At 41.2% G+C, this 16,529-nt stretch overlaps 1 protein-coding gene across 1 annotated transcript in view; it reads right to left on the reverse strand.

Annotated features, from left to right (window-relative positions):
- Positions 1 to 16,529, reverse strand: part of FCHO2 (FCH and mu domain containing endocytic adaptor 2) — a 230,609-nt gene that overhangs the window by 103,639 nt on the left and 110,441 nt on the right. Inside the window, exon 8 of the mRNA XM_077817076.1 lies at positions 12,276 to 12,372. Coding sequence (XP_077673202.1) covers positions 12,276 to 12,372 — 97 coding nt within the window. The remainder of the gene's footprint in view (positions 1 to 12,275; positions 12,373 to 16,529) is intronic.

Here is a 16,529-nt window from a genome sequence, read left to right on the forward strand (position 1 = left end):
TGAATCTTCTGCAAACAAACAAATAAATAAATAAATAAAGCCCTCTGTTTGTGGAGTGTAGGATGGTACTTTCTTGCTCTGTTGTACCTTGGAGGAACGTCTGATCTAACTGGAAAGATGATTTCACTTTGGAAAGAAACAAGATACTGACTTAATCACTACTATTTTGTCCTGATAGAATAAACAAGTATAGATCTATATGTGACAATTCCCACAAGTGATTAGACAAAAGAACACTAAAAAGTCAACTGAAGAGTGAAAAATCCCAATAAATTTATTCTCTGCAGTTCAGAGGGAGCATGTGAGCCATTTTAGCAAAAATTTACAGTACCTAAGACTAAAGGGATGGGAGAGCCTCTAGTTTACTTCTGAACAAAACAAACAAAACAAATCTCACCACTTTCAGAAGGAAATCTATGCTCTACCATGCCTATTTAGGGCCAAACAGCAGCTATTTGGAGCTTCAGGGAATGAAAACTTTGGCTTTCATTATGCCAGTCATTTGAACCAAAGGATGTTATGAAAAGTATGTCCAAAAAATTACATTTTCTGTCCTTGTATCAGGCCCTGAAGATGTCTTAATATGTCAACATTAGGCAAGTGCACCCAGTAAGTCACCGTTTGCAATATAAGCCAATTCTTCACATGTACTCTTTAAGAACTAGATTCACAATAGTGATCAAACCAGATTTTCCCTGATGAACTGGGCTGTGGAATGAGGAAATAATATATGAAGATAAGGGCAAGCTACTGAATCTCCGGGAACTAAGTCATAGAGTTTAAGGCCAGAAGGGACCTCTAGCTTATTTAGTCTTACCTCCTGTACATCAAGGCTATTGACATCACCCAGACACCTACACACTAAACCCAACAACCAGAACAAGACCAAAATATTATAGCTCTCTGGAGACTAAACTATTGTGTGGCACAGGCAGAAAACACGAGAGACCAACATGCACCATTGTCTGTGGCCCCTACAATAGCAGGGAATTGATTAAGTGATAAATACACACAGATGATCCCAGCAAGCAACCCATGCCTCAGAGTAAGTGAAAAATACCCAAGATCACAAGCCTTCCTGGGCCAATTAAGGGCTACCAGAAATCCTCTAGACCTTCGCAATCTTCTGAAAGACTTAACCAGTCAGGGGAAGGAGAGCAGTTAAGTTCAATTTCTAATGGTTAGGGACGTGTTCATTCCCAGGGATAATAGGTCCAGGAACTTATAGGAGAACCCAAATATATTTACTATCATATTTAATCAGAAGGTATTGAGGTCCACCTGAAGAGCTCATTATTTGTGGCTAGTCACGTCAATGTCCCTTGGTACGTCTTTCTTAAAGAAAAATAAACCCACAAACAAGACATTCACTAGCCCATTGAAGTCTACATGCATACTGTTTAAAACTAGTCATCCTTGAGTTTTGAAAGTGGGCTAAAACGTTTCCAGTATTAAATATTTCAGAACCTCTTATATGTTCTGTTAGAAACTCAAATGACCAACAGATTTTGGCGCAGATGCAGGCTATTTTCAGAAAAAAATCATCAGCAACTAATCCATCTCAACCTTAATTATAGAATTTAGACAATAAAATGAACATAATTAAATATAGCTATATTTTTAAAAGCTAGGAACCTGAAGTTATAGTTGGTGAATATATATGTGCCTTAGACACAAAGACGATAAATTGAGTACATGAAACTAAAGTGGGTGGATCAATAGGTAATTATCTTACAAGAACACTTGTTTTTAAATATATAAAACAGGAGGGAATTCTTGCTTGATGCAATTTATGTAACATTTAATCAGCATAAAAGCTTTTTCAACTGTTCATACACAGAAATGAGTTAACTTCATAGCATCAAGTGGTAGGGGGAGGGTGTGTGGTGGGGAAACCTAAATGTTTGCTGCTGCTTTGGCATTTTTTCCCTGTTCCTGCTTCACACCATTCAGGTGACAGGTCAATGGGTGCCTCACTGCTCCTTCATCTGACAAAATGAAGAAAATCAATATCTAGTCTTTAAAAATAGAACTACTGGTGCAGAAGGTCACTATAAACTACCAGCAATTCTATGACAATGGAGGAACCAACAGAAAAATACTGTGAGACTGTACTCCTGGAGACAATGTAATATGGACATACATGAGGTCAAACATAAATAGAGTGAGAATTTACTTGCAGTTGCCAAACAGGTTTGTTCAAGGAAAAAAACCTCAAAGACATGCACTCCTGATGTTAAATTGGTGACTAATTCTTTGGAGAAATCATTCAGGAGCAGACTACCTTTGAGAAAAATGTCACCCTGTAGCACTGCCAAGACCAATGAAATTTTGGGTATGTACAATGCAATTGCCCCCAGCAAAAGTTATGTTTACCTAGCAAGCAATTTAAACCATATATGTAATCTTACAGATAATACTATTTTCCTATAATTCAACTTAATTTCATTAGGAAAGTAGAATATATTGCATAATATAGATTTTTAATTTAATACACTTTAATTTCCTCATACTTCCTTGCCTTAGAGCCGCTCCTGAATAAAAAACACTTTTTTGTGGTAAATTATGGCAGGACTACGAAAATGAGAAGGAAAAACCAAATGCTTCTTCACAGCTATATGAAAAGTAGCATGCATATTTTGTAACCATCAGTACAATCATATTTGGAATATTTTCTGTTAATAGAAAGTCAAACTTTGGCTGTGTACCACTTTATGACCACTTAAATAGCGAAGAACTACAAGAAACATGCTTAAATATATTAACATAATAAATCTGCTGTCTCTTGAGTGACAGGTATTTCAGAAGGCTTGGACTATCACCATAATGTAACAGTACCCACCAGAGAGCAGAACAGAAACAGCTGTATTAAAAACACTACATTGTAGATTAATTTAAATCAACCATGGCTATTGGTTTATTGTTTTTACTTACCTTTCCTAAGAGCAAAATCAGTAATTTATGAGTTATTTAATTTTTATCACTAGACTATTTTATTAATATCTACTACTGTAACTAGACTACCTTATTAATATCTGGGATTCTCAGACACTCTGTCTTCCCCAGATCTATTAGATGAGATTCTTGCAACCCTATTTACCCCCACAATCTTTATGTTGTGATGTTGTGGGATCCTTCTGCTTGTATCAGCATCATCAGTTAAACATGGATTATGTCTAGTCAGTCATTCTTCTGAATTCGAGTGTATTCTACAAATACATCCTCTACTCTCACTTCCATAACATGATACACAATTCAATTTACCTTATTTTGGAACATATTTTATTAAATTTATAATAAGTGTGCCTATAGTGGACTCTAATATAGAAAATTATCTTTAAAACCACAAACATTCATAACCTAAACATCAAATACTGCCAACACATTGGTATCTAAAGGATATAAAAAAAGGAGAAGCCTATGTTGCTAAAATTTTGAAATAATTTTCATTTCACATGCTTCAAATTGTACCAATTCTTTGTTTTTTCCAATATTTTTGGTAAAAAATTTTTTTAATCAACTACTTAAAATGTCAGGAAAAAAATATAGGATTCCAGCCAGTTTGGAAAGGCAAAAGCTGAATGAAGGAAAAACACAACAAAACATTCCATTTTTTCATTTCCAAATTTGCTCCCAAAAAGGTTGAGAAATATAAATTTTTTTAGTGAAAATTTCAGTTCTGACAAGAGGCCATTTTTTAATGAAAAAATTATTCAAAAAATTCTGATCAGCTGCAGTGATAACATTTTCTGTCCAAACAAACCAAACCTTCCCTTTCCTTCCACCAAATATAATATAACCCTGTTTGGCCACAATCATTTTACCAAGCTTTGTTTTTTTCTTTGGTGCAGAAGAGAGTTTAGTGTGTTAATCTGGTCACAGAGTCCTCACGTTGTTCAACTATTTTATCAGCCAGCCTTCATTTCCATAATTGTATATATCCAGTAATCCATTACCATTGCACCCTCTCTATTTCATGACATCATATTTTAGTATGTTTATTTCACACTCTAATTATTTAACCTTTCTGCTCTTCCACGACCTAAAAAACCCAAATTAATTGCTTTATTTACTTCTCAAGATCTTTGCTAAGATACCTAAGCTAGAGTGGTTACTAGTATTACTGATGCCATCTCTTTTTATGGATCTTGGGTTACTGCAAGTAGAGGAGAAAAGGAGAGAAGATAGAGAAAACTAGTTGGCCAGGGCTGGGACAATGCTTTCTCCCACCGACTTTGGTAGGAGAATATGTGGTTTCTGGCATTGTTTGGTTGCAGAAAGATTCCACATTACTCCTAATTTCTGTGAAGGCAGTGGATATGGAGTGAGACACTATTATGCAGGATCTAATGACTGCTTGCTCACCCATTTGGACTCTACTCTCTTATGACCAGAAACTTTGGGAATCATCTGTTGGTAAGTTCTTGACTAGGACATGTAGGTAGGCCTCTCAGAGGCCAAATGAAATCAGAAAATCTTCACAGAAAGTTTCTAGTGTAAATTTCAAGGTTTGCATTTTGAACTTTCATTTCATGTCTAATTTGTTCAGGCTTTTCAGGCTGAGGATGACACTACTCTCACCTGAAGTACTTACAACTGCAAAGATGACTAGAGATAAATAATAATAAATAACAGTAATAGGGACTAACTCAGATAATAAATGGGTGTATATATTTTTTTTAAGAGACAAAAATCTCTTGCAAGGAAAGGGGACGTGGACTCAAAACCATAGCCACTGCCAATTTTCATCGTCAGCCCATACTGAAGTCACTGGGCTCATAACAAAAAACAAAACAAAACAAAAGGCCTTGCCCTGCCACCCGCTCCTTGGACATAGGGGAGTCTGAGGGTGTTCTTGTGGAACACAGTAGTGAAAGACTGCCTAAAGAAGTTGTTTCTGGCTCTTCCACTGAAGTATTTGTTCTGTTATCTTCTTGAGGAGTCCTTGGGCCAGATCCATGGCCCAAATTCTGAATGCTTTGTGCTGCTGCAGTTAGAAAAGGATCCTTCTGGCTATTCCTCTATGCCAGCTCTATGCCACCCACTCTTCCAGTGAAACAGGCAGGGTTAAAGTACCATGTGCTCTGGCTGAGCCTCACTGGCATAAGTTAGAACAGACCAAGAAGAGGGCAAGGGGAGTTGAAAAGATGATTTAGAGCTACCTTTGCCCCAATCTCTCAATTATGCTGAGTGTGAGCTCACCACAGAAGCGTGTGTCTGAAAGTGAGTACAGACAAGTAACTAGCATACTTGAAGTATGCAGTGCTGGTTATGGCACCACCCTATACCAGCACCAGTGTGCAGTGTGGACAGAGGTAAGAGGCACATACCAGGTCTTGAGTTTCAATAGTCCTCCACTCCCTTTCCCAAATTCAACGAACCTTTTTCTGCCTGACCTCTTTCCCAATCTATGAAGCTCCCTGTCCCCCCATTTCCACCAGTCGTAGCAAGCTGCACTTGACCACATCAGAACTCCTTTCCGCTGCACTCTTTTGATCATTACATATGGATATTGCTCCTACTCCAAGAGCAGCCCCCTGGCCTGCCGACCACACACAACTGCTGATCAACATATGGGTGAAGTACACTGTCCTCCAAATTTTCTCCCAGAGCAGCACAGAAATACACCTGTACCAGGAAATTTCACAAAGCCTGGAACAGTGCATCAAGCACCTCAGGATCCTGTACAGCAGGGCAAAAGACTCCAACAATGAGACTGGGCTGATCGTATAGTCCCCTTCTTCAGCAAGATAGACCGGGTGCTGTCAACAGCTCCTGGTACTGAGCCTGAAATGGCTCGCAACCCTGAGGAGGACCCCAAGTTCTGGTAAGAACCAGAACCCGAGTCTGGTAAATTACAGTGGAACTCCCCACCAATATCCTTTCTTGCTCTGGTGCTACATTTGTGATTTCAAGCCCAGCCCCCCTGCTCCACTTCAACTCTTAAGGGCCCCTGAGCAAGACACAGCTATAAATCAATGATTTTATTGATTTCTGATGAAATATTATTATGCATTTCACAGAAGCTATAACACAGATTATTAATGTACAATCACTGTGCCTGTGTCTGTGCATTTCTCAGCCAACTCACAGGCAGTGATGGTCCAGAGGCTGCGTGGATAAGAACAAGCAAAGGTGTAGGTTTAGAAAAGTCCCAGCTGGGGATGGGACAGCTGTAGAGAACAATTTGTCTAAAGATGGTAACATCCTCCCTTTTTTCCTTTAAAACTTTTATATACAGTTTCAGTGCCTTTCCCAGTCTTACCATGCCTGTATAAATCGGAGCTGTGTGGAAGGGGGACGGGAGAGAGGGAGAGTTGAGGTGGAGGGGAGAAGAGGTCTAGGAAGGGGAAGGGAAAACTTTGTTTGACTGAGGAGAAGTTAGTCACAGCAGTCCTTTCTCCTCTGGAAGATTACAAAATTGTTACTTTCTCTGGTGTATAGCCTTCTCCATGCACTGAGCCATGCTGCATAAGCCAGGGGAAATGGGGCAGGAGCAGGATCTAGTTTAGCATTTAGATAAACACAGTGAGGTATCCCACTGCAGTGGAGAGGTGAGGAATTAGTCATGCGCTGATATGAAACATCGGTAATGAAATACATTTGCAGGGTGTGGCTCTTTCATTCCCCGTCCATTTCACCATTGTTATCTGGTGATGCTGGGAGAGGGATGGGTCGGTAGGCAGCATTCATGGTATGCAAACTCTATGTGCTAGCTGAGAATATAGACAATAATCTGTCAAAATGCCTCCCAGTCTTGTAATTTTAGAAAATTTCTGCTGTAGCAGAAACTCCATCTGGGTCTTGAGGGTCACCAGCAGTACAAGTCTCTTGGTCCACATTTTAATAGCTGACCAAACACTTCATTTAGTAATATGCAGAGGAGTGACCATTAGCAGAAACATGCGGCAATCTATGCCAGATCTTTCTCACAGGACCAGGAAGCCTCTTTTCCATTCTGGTACCTTGAAAACTGCTATGTTCTCAAAATGTTGGCCTGCTTTTAAAGAAGGAATTGCAAACTGATAATATAGCCCCTTTAAGGAACTGCTTCCTCCTCCTCCTACGAACATTTCATAGATACTATGAACATTTCAAATTTTTAAAAACATCAATACATGTATCTTATCATAATTAGCCTCTGTTCCTTCTTTACCCACTGGAAAAGTTTCCCGAGAACCAAGGATAGTCTAACAGTTGCATTTGTGGAATGTTGAATAGCATCAAAACGGTGCCTTCCATAGCAAAAAGTTATGCAATGTGAGAGGATTTCTCAGTTTCTTCCACAGGAAAAAAAAATGCGACCCTTGTCTTTGAACTGGCAGGACCATCAACCGCTCAGAGGGATATCATTCTGCCGGGAGCACAGGAGCACCACCAGAGAGACAGCAGAATCAGACAGAGAAAGACCCTGGAGGACGTGCTCACTGACATGGACAGGAGGAATCAGGAGCAGTTTGAGTCCCTCAGGGCATGGGAAAATCAGTCTCTTCAACAGGAAGAGACACTGATGAACCAGTTCATGGAGAAGGAGGCATGCCTTAGTGAAGAGGAGCATTCCGTAGTGGACAGACTGATAGAACTGGTGGTCAAACGAGTTTGGGGTCTGCCAGTTGCCATGGCCATTGTACCTCTTCATGAACAGCCACCAACACCATTGCCTCTGGCTGCCATCCAGAGCGCTGCTGAGGTGGAGGACCCAATCCCCGCCCCGAGGGTCCAGCAGAAGCCTGTACGACTTCAGCACCGAAAATTCACCAGTCCCCAAAACCCCTTGCCTGGGGACATCCCTGAGCAGAACACTGAGTCCCTGAAGCCCACCAAAAGTACCCGTCCCTTAAACACCACAAAGAAGACATCCCTGGTTGTCCCCAAGAACAATTTTCCATAGTAATTTCCCCTCCTTGTCGGGGTAAGGGAATAAGACAAGTGCAGACACATTAACATTTGACGACTGTTCTCAGATTCAGTCTGATTATGTTTCGTTGGTTTGCATTTCCTTTTAAAATATTTCAATTACACCTTGCACAGTACTTTTAATAAATGTAATAGTTTCTTCGACTAGTGTCTGGTCCCTCATTCCTAGGGATGATGAATGTAAGGTATTTTCTCATTTGGGATTCGGCCCCATGATGCACAGCACGTGAAATGGAATAGCATAAATGTCTGGTGCCATCATACCACAAATGCTTTTCTGTCTGCCCCACACCCAAATCTCCCCCACCCAGGTTAAGAAATAGCCGAAGCCACAAGGATACATGGGAGGGATTAGGAAACTGCATTGTTATGTACTTACAGAAGGCACTACTAGCTCTAAAAGCAGCAGAATTCATCACACAGACAATGAGTAAACAATCATCTTTATGGGTTAGTTCAGATGTAGGAAAATGAAATAATTCAAGTAACAATACAGGCATCTGCCACTACCTAGTGATTAAATGCCCCCGCCCCCTCAAAAAAAACATTGACCTGTTTCAACCTTGAGATTGTATTCCATAACAGCCACCAAGCATCGTTGACAATGAACCGTTAAAAAAGAATAAGTGCACCCCTCTCTCCTAAAACCAAATGTAGATAAGGTCACAAAGACCGACTGAGTGCTCCCAGTAACTAAGGTATGCAAGCAAGTGTGACCATTTAAGACTAAAGAATTACATTACAACTTTGCTGCCACCCTCCCAACTCTAATGTGATAATCTGAGGGAGGTGCCCTGCTATAATTATGTGTAATGGGAGAATAGTCACATGAACGAAAAGCTAATGACTGTCTGCTATAGGGGAACAACACCCTCACAACAGTATGTTGCCCCACAAGTATGTGCCAATGTTCCCTCCTATGCTTTTCCAGCAGCTGAACAGGGTGTGAAAATATCCTTCAGCACAGGCAGCTGAGGTATCACCCTCTGCCTTCCTGCTGTGCCAAGAGATGTGAACACATAGCATCACTTCTCTTGCCTGCCAGGAACCAGGATGAGCAGGCACATGGGTGGGATCTAGCTGCCTGTATGAAGTTTGTAAACCAGACTTGTCCTGTGCCCACATAGGATGGAAGCGCTCCCATTTACCTTCACAAACATTATGCAGTGCGCAGCAGGTGGGGATTATGTGAATGGCACTGGCCACACTGGGATCCAGACAGGTGCATAGGCAGCGCCAATGAGATCTCAGCCTACCAAATGTGCACTCCACAACCATTTTGTAGTTACTGAGGTTGTAACTGAATTCCCTTTTTCCAGAGTCGTTGATGTTGGGATATGGTTTCATAAGCAGGTATGCAGGGTACCCCAAAATAATAGTTGGCACAGACACACCATCGAGAACCATGCAGTTTCTAGGGAATGAAGTCCCTTCCTTGCCCCTTCAAGTACAATTCCAATCTTCTCAGCATCTTGCTGTCACGAACCTTTCCAGTATTTCCCATGTTGGTATTCATGAATCTGCCTCTGTGGTCCACTAAGCCTTGCAGAACAAGAGAATACCACCTTTTGGTTCACAAACTTACTTGCCCCTTTTGGTTGGCAAAATTCTGGGATGTGGGTGCCGTCAATGGCCCCAGCTCAGTTCAGAAATCCCATCCTCTTACAGCTAGCTATTATTTCCGGAACTTTGCTTACGGCAACCACCCATAGGTAGGACACAGCTTTAACTGCCTGCACATACACAACCCTGCCAGCAGACTTCCCAACTCCAAAGGGATTTGCAACTGACCTACAGCAGTCTGGCACTGCCAGTTTCCACAAAGCAATAGCCACCCACTTCTGTGGCGGTATGGCTTCCCTGAATGAGCATCTACCTGCTGCAATCAAAAACATATGCCCTGTAAAGAGGCTTGGCAGGATCTGATTTAAATCGATAGATGTTGGTAAACAGATTACTGCTCACACTGAAATTGACAAGAAAATATCCAGCAATAACAGTTATGCGAGTGTAGACTTCTTCCCACAACTTTGTGCCTGTAGGGATTGCGTGTCACCATCTATGTGGCAATGCAGAGAGCCCTCTGCAGCCCTGCTGTCACGGGAGTGAGGGAGCAGGGACCGGACAGCAGGGTTCCAGAGGGCTCCTTGCACAGCCAAAGGGCTGGGTGACACTGGATCACTGCAGGTCGAAGGTGCAGAGAGGGCTGCATTCCTGCTGGGGAAGAACAGAGATCTCCTGGCCAGGGCTGCGAGGAGAATGACAAGACCCTGGCCAAGGCTCTGATCTGCCCCATCAGGACCACAGCCTTCTCCGCACATTGTGCCTGCAGGGATCCAACGTAATGGTTCCTGCTGTTAGGACCCTGCTCACTCCCTCATCAGCCAGAAGTGCAGGGACTATCCCAGGCCAGGAAGTGTTCAGCAGTGGGGTGTCTTCCCCCACAGCCCGAGGTTCGTCTTTCTCCTTGCAGCCCTGGCTGGGGGTCTCTATTAAGCTACGCCAGGACTGCAGCCTCCCCCAAACCTTGCACCCCAATGTCTTGAGCCTCTATACCATGCAAGAAGCCCCCCGTAGCCCTGCTGTCAGTGCTGATTTAACCCTAATCCCAACCCTATCCCTGAGTGTAATAATTAAAATAGTTCAAGATTTAATAATAAAAATATTCTTTGAAATTGAAACCAAAACTGCCAAGCCTACCCATAAACGTTCCAGCACAGTCTATGTGGATTTACTGCCACTGGGTAGCTGGACATTTCCAAGGATACAACAAAACATGTTTAGGCACGTGTTGTTTTTGCTGACAACCTTGACATTGTTTTGCCATTTCCATACCTCCCAATGTTTCAAGTGGCTAAAACAGAATGAAGCGCCACTCAGATTTGGTCCATCTGCTCCTCCACAGATGGAGACAGATGGGCCATATTTGATTAGCATTGTGGCCTGCTGCACAGGGTTGCAACTCCACTACATATTTGCCCTAAGGAAGGCTGTGTTGCTGGTGAAAGAGAAAATATATAAAGCATTGTGTCATGGGGCAACGGGCCCTTAGAAGAGGAGTCAGGGCCTAGATTGCCCAAGAAGGCCCTTGTGAAGACCCACTTTGGAGTAATGGGTCGCCCCAAGTGACTGTTTAATGGTCAATAGTAAAGGAGCACCTGCATTCTATAAAAAGGCTTCCTGAGCTCAGTCAGGGAGAATACTCCCAGGAGCAACGTTCCTCTGAGTTGAGGGGGCTTTTAGGAAGCATGGTAACCCAAGGGCGTGAGAGTTCCCAGGTATGAAACAGAAGTATCCCAGGGGAAGGAACTAAGAGGGCTCCAGAGAGAGACAGACTACTCCCCAGGTGAAGGGAACAGGAATATCTTGAAAGGAAGGAACCTGAGATTGTTCTCCAGGTCAAGGGAACAGGAGCAGCTGAGCTCTAAGGGAAGAGAGCAGGAGCAATCTAGAAGTCCTGGCTCCAGACAAGGAGCTTGACCTGGAGTATCCCTTGGCTACCAGACCAAGAACTTAGTTGGACTGATCCCAAGATAGCGAATTTCCTATGGATACAGGGATGAGGTCTTACTTATGTTTATGTTCATCTTAGTTTCAATAAATGAAATCCTCTGAAAAGGGGGGCTTCTCTTAACACACAGAAGGTCTGTTTGGACTTATCTAAACCAGGGTAAGGAGAATCTAAAGGAGGGCTCACACACGATGCCACACCTGAATGGTAGGAAGCACAGAGGCAGAACCAGAGCAGCCACATGAGTACCGGAAAAAGTACTAAAATGTATAATTTTGGGGAAAAAAAGTTTAGTTAATAAAGTTATACTGAACAATTATCACAGATAAATTAGTGTAAGTGTAAATTATCATATATCTAAAGTTTTAGGGCAAGTTGTAAATTATATTGACTTTGATAAATATATGATTGTGTAACTAAAGTGTAATGGAAAAGCACAAGGGGGAAGAAGTAAGAAAGTACAGAGAACCTTAAACTTTGAGATTAACTGACAATAGTTTTCAGTGATTAACCATTCAAGACTAAAATTCAATTAATAAGATTTTGTTCTCTCCCTCTTTCTGTGCAAACATAGCGACAGTCAAACCCCCTCTGACAACATTTACATCAATAAAATATCCTACATATATAGCTGTCAATCAATATGTCCAGAAACTCAACTGTAATAATAGTAATATGATACACTAATAAAAAATTACACATTACGGTATGAGAACTGAAGACTATAAACACATTACAAACATACTGTACATTATGCAAAATCATTGACCTGTATTAGATGTGCAAACTTGCCAAATAAATTCTAAAATGTATATTTCCAATTCTTCTTGCATTTATAATCTCTTACCAGGTCTCTCCTTGCCAGTGCCTTTTGACTCTGCAAATTTTTGTATCAAACTTTCAACTGTAGTATTTGCCATGTTATTAATAAATTCTTCATGAACCTTTAAGAAAATAAATGAAAAAGGTAAAAAACAATATTTGGAGAAACTGATTAGTTTAAACAGTTGATTTTCCTATAGTTAGTGTTCAAAACATTGTCTTCCACAGTAAATTCTTAAAAGGCTGAAGAACATGACCAGACATCTTAGCAATGAAACTACTTTGTTCCTGTAACCCTAGGCATGTGCCAAGGAGGATTCACAGGAGGGACAAAGCAGAGAATGACTGTTAGTGAAAATGGATCTAGGATTTTCCTCCATTTCTTTTTTCTAAACTTATTTTATTATAAATAAATAATGAGAAGAGATTATACATAGCAACAATTATGATAGATGGTCTCATCCATAAATTAGAAAGACAAGCATTCTGGGGCAGCAACAGTGAGCGAGAGTGTAAATATGTAACGTACAATCATAGCTTCCACCTACCTGGCTAAAAGCAGTGCTCAGAAAAAGCCTCTCCAACCCAGCAACATGGATAGGTGTTTTAAAAATAAAAATGTTTAAATAATAAACAGCAGCAGAACAATCTAACAGGCACAGTTTTTTTTAATTGCTAAGGATTTAGACATTCCCATTCTGAACTATAAATAAAGTTAAATTTCAATGCATTAACAAATTGTAGGAAAGAATAAAGTTTATTGTTTACACATAATTATGTTGACATGAGAGTAGAATCTGTAGGAAAAACCACTGACTCCAAAGCTTGCTTCAATATTTTTAACAACAGCCCCATAACTCCTAAAAAAGCATAATACAGTATAATGTTCTAAAGCTTTTTAAGGTCCAGACAGGGACTTCTACAGTTTTGCCTAAAATAAGTGAGTGTAATATCTCAATTACATGTGAAACAAATATAGACTTGAAGTCTGGGGAAGAAAGCTTTCTGGTAAACACTGACAATTCCTTTAATTTTTTAAAAGGCAAGATAATATTTTGTTTCCTGGTATACACACTTGAACATTATGAAAAATTTGACCTTGATTATCCAAATATAATGGGGGACAATGAATAACTTCAATTTATTGAGATTTCAGAAATCTCTAAAATTTAGAAAGTTTCAGTTTACTGAGGGAATTTTTTTCCCCATATAATGAGTAGAAAGCAGAGGACATGACCCTGTTTCAGATAACAAGGAGCTTCAGATAATAAAGACGGAACTGAATTAAGAAAATAAAGATAAAAATTAAAACTATTTTAATAAAAACGTAGCAACGTTTCATAACTCCTTCAAATCTCTGATACACTCAAACTCGGCATACTGCAGAGGCAATGGGCGGCATCTGGTGGAAAAAAGCAGGAGTTGCTTGTTTCTGCTGTGAGTCCCCCATATACAGCATATTGCCACTAGCACAATCGCTTGCCCACCAGGCTGGATAAAGAGTGTATAAAACATGAAAACAGCATACAAATCAACTGAATTGGCACAAAACCAAAATATTTTTCTTAGAAAGAACTATCAAATAAATCTAATGTAATCAAGCATATGCCTGGTCCACTGGTAATATGTGGTGGCAGAGAGGAGAAAGAACCACAACGATAAAAAAAACAATGACTTACCCTATGCACACAAGAACAAATCTTTATTTATTTATTTATTTATTTATCCCGCCTTGTGCTCCCATGAGAGGGCATAAAGGGCGCAACAGCCATGGACCACACACAGTTTCCTTGCAATTCAAAGCTGTAGTAGCTAAGGACTACGAAAAGTGAGGTTGGCAGGCAGGTCATGGGATTCACATTGATGCCATGAAGAACCACAGTTTCTGTAGTGTAAGCAAGCATTCTCTCTTCTTTGAGAATGTGTCTGTAGGTGAATGACAAGCAGTATCTCAGAATGGAGGGGATGAGGAGTTTCAGCTGCATCAGTTGAGCAGTGATTCAAGTACTGCTCTCCCAAAATAGCCAGTATGTCCCAAGCCACGGTGCTTGACAAAAATTAGTGGGTTAGTCCACATTATAATCTTACAAGTCGCAGCTATCGGCACATTCCTGAAGCCGTCAGAGGATGTTACTTTTGCTCTTGTGGAGTAAACCTTGATGTTCAGTGGGAGAGGTACTCTAGTCAGCTAGTAACACAGCAAGATGCATTGTGTTATTCATTTCGATATTCTTTGTGAAATGATGGCTTGACGTTTAAAATGCCCAGCTATATCTGTCAACAACTGGAGCAGCAGCCTGAATGGTTTGGTTCGGTCAGTATAACAAAAGGAATATCCTCGGAACAGCTGGTGTGAACAATTTGGTTTCTCCTGTTTCCGAGTGTGGCTTTGGGAAGACTACAGTTCTATGTGAAAATCTGAGACCACCTTAAGAATTAACTTTGAGTGAGGTCTGAAGACTACCTTGTCTCTATGGAATGTCTCATAAAAGGTTCAGCCATGAGCACCAGAAAGCTCACTCATCCTCCAGCCTGAAGTATGGCCATCAGGAGGACCAACTTTAGAGTGATGTGGTACAAGGAATATTCAGTGAGAGATTCAAACAGGCTCCAGGAGCTGCAGGAAGACCAAACTGAGATCCCAGACAGGAGCAGGTTCTTCAACTGGTCAGTAAGTATGCAATAGCCCTTTGAGAAGCTTTGAGACAGTGAGATAAGAGAAGCATAAACACAAGGCAGACCTTAATAAAGCTGAACAGGCCAGCCTGCTTCAAATGTAGCATACAGTCAAGGATCTGGACTGGGGTACAGATTGTGTTAGGCCACCCATACTGAGAATCAATTCTATTTAGAGGATTAAGTCCTTCTGGTAGATGTTTTCCTGCTCTGAATTAGGCTTTCCAGAAGCTGGAGGAAGCAGTCTAGCCGTAATTCTTAACTAGCCAACATTCATGCCATCTAGTGCAGTGATTCCATGTCTGGAGAGTGTACCTGGCCACAGTGCTCTGAGATCAGGTCCAGGTGAAATGGAAGCTGGATCAGAGGCTGAACTGGTATCTGCATTGGGGTTTGTCAGCCAAAATTAACTTGGCCAGTATGAAACTATGAGAATGATCATGGTGAAAGAGGCTTTGTCTCTGTGTTTTGGAGGCTGCCCTGCAATCAGAGGAAATCAAAGGAAAAATCAGACAAACTTCTGTTTCACTGCAGGACTGAGGTATCTGATAACGATCTTGGATTCAGATCTCCTCTGGAGTTGCCCTTGGTGGCAAACAAGTCGATCATGGGGAATCCCCAATGACAGAATATCAGTCTTATTGGACTGGTGCAAGGACCGTTGGTGACTAGTCACTGATTGCCTGTTCAGGAAATCCAGTAGGCTGGTTCTGACTACTGGGAGGGGAAGGGCCATCAGGGTCATGTCGTTCTAATGGCACCAAGTGCAGAATTTGATAGCTTCTGGGCACAGCATTTAGGAGCAGGCATTCCCTTGTTTGTTTACATAATGCATATCTTTAACAGACAACACAAAGCTTTCACTATAGAGTTTAAGAGGGCAGGCACAAACATGATAAAGATCAGTTTGATGGCTTGTAGCTGCATATCATCCAGGAGATGTCCATAATGAATATCTTTGTTGGGATGGGGACTGAAAAGGGTACTCACATTTGTGGGATCCAACCACCTGCCTGCCCTCTGAAACTACATATTGCAAATCTTCACAGGCAACACAAGTCAGTTCTGAAGTGACACAATGTGACTTTGACACTTTCCTGTGTAACTAATGTCTCACTGGGGAACAGCATAGCTTTGGCTCCTGTTGGATGGTTCACAAATGAAGTCTGGCAAGCAGCATCACATACATGTGTGCCAGCATGTGGTAGAATACAGTGAGGCAAGTCCATAACATTATAGCTGGTTTTGATGTTAGATGAAGTATAAGTGCCTGCAACTGGAACCTGTCCTCAGGCACGTACACTATTTTTAAAATCTGGAATCTATCACAGCTCCTATGAACTCTATCATCTGCAATGGGACAAGTGATATTTTATAGTTCACTAGGAGGCCCAACTGGATAAGCAGAGAGAGAGTGCACTCCAGGCTCTCTGCTTTGATAAGCCTTTGTTCAGCCAGTTGTCCTAGTACAGTAGACATGAATGCCTTAGTTTCACAGGTGGGCCTCTACCACTGCAAGACAGTTTGTGGAGATTCTTGATGTTGTAGACAGTCCAAATGACAGTATCTTGTATTAGTAATGATTGGTCCCACTAGCAATCTC

Source organism: Eretmochelys imbricata, chromosome 5, assembly GCF_965152235.1.
Source record: "Eretmochelys imbricata isolate rEreImb1 chromosome 5, rEreImb1.hap1, whole genome shotgun sequence".
In the NCBI taxonomy this organism is placed as follows: domain Eukaryota; kingdom Metazoa; phylum Chordata; order Testudines; family Cheloniidae; genus Eretmochelys; species Eretmochelys imbricata.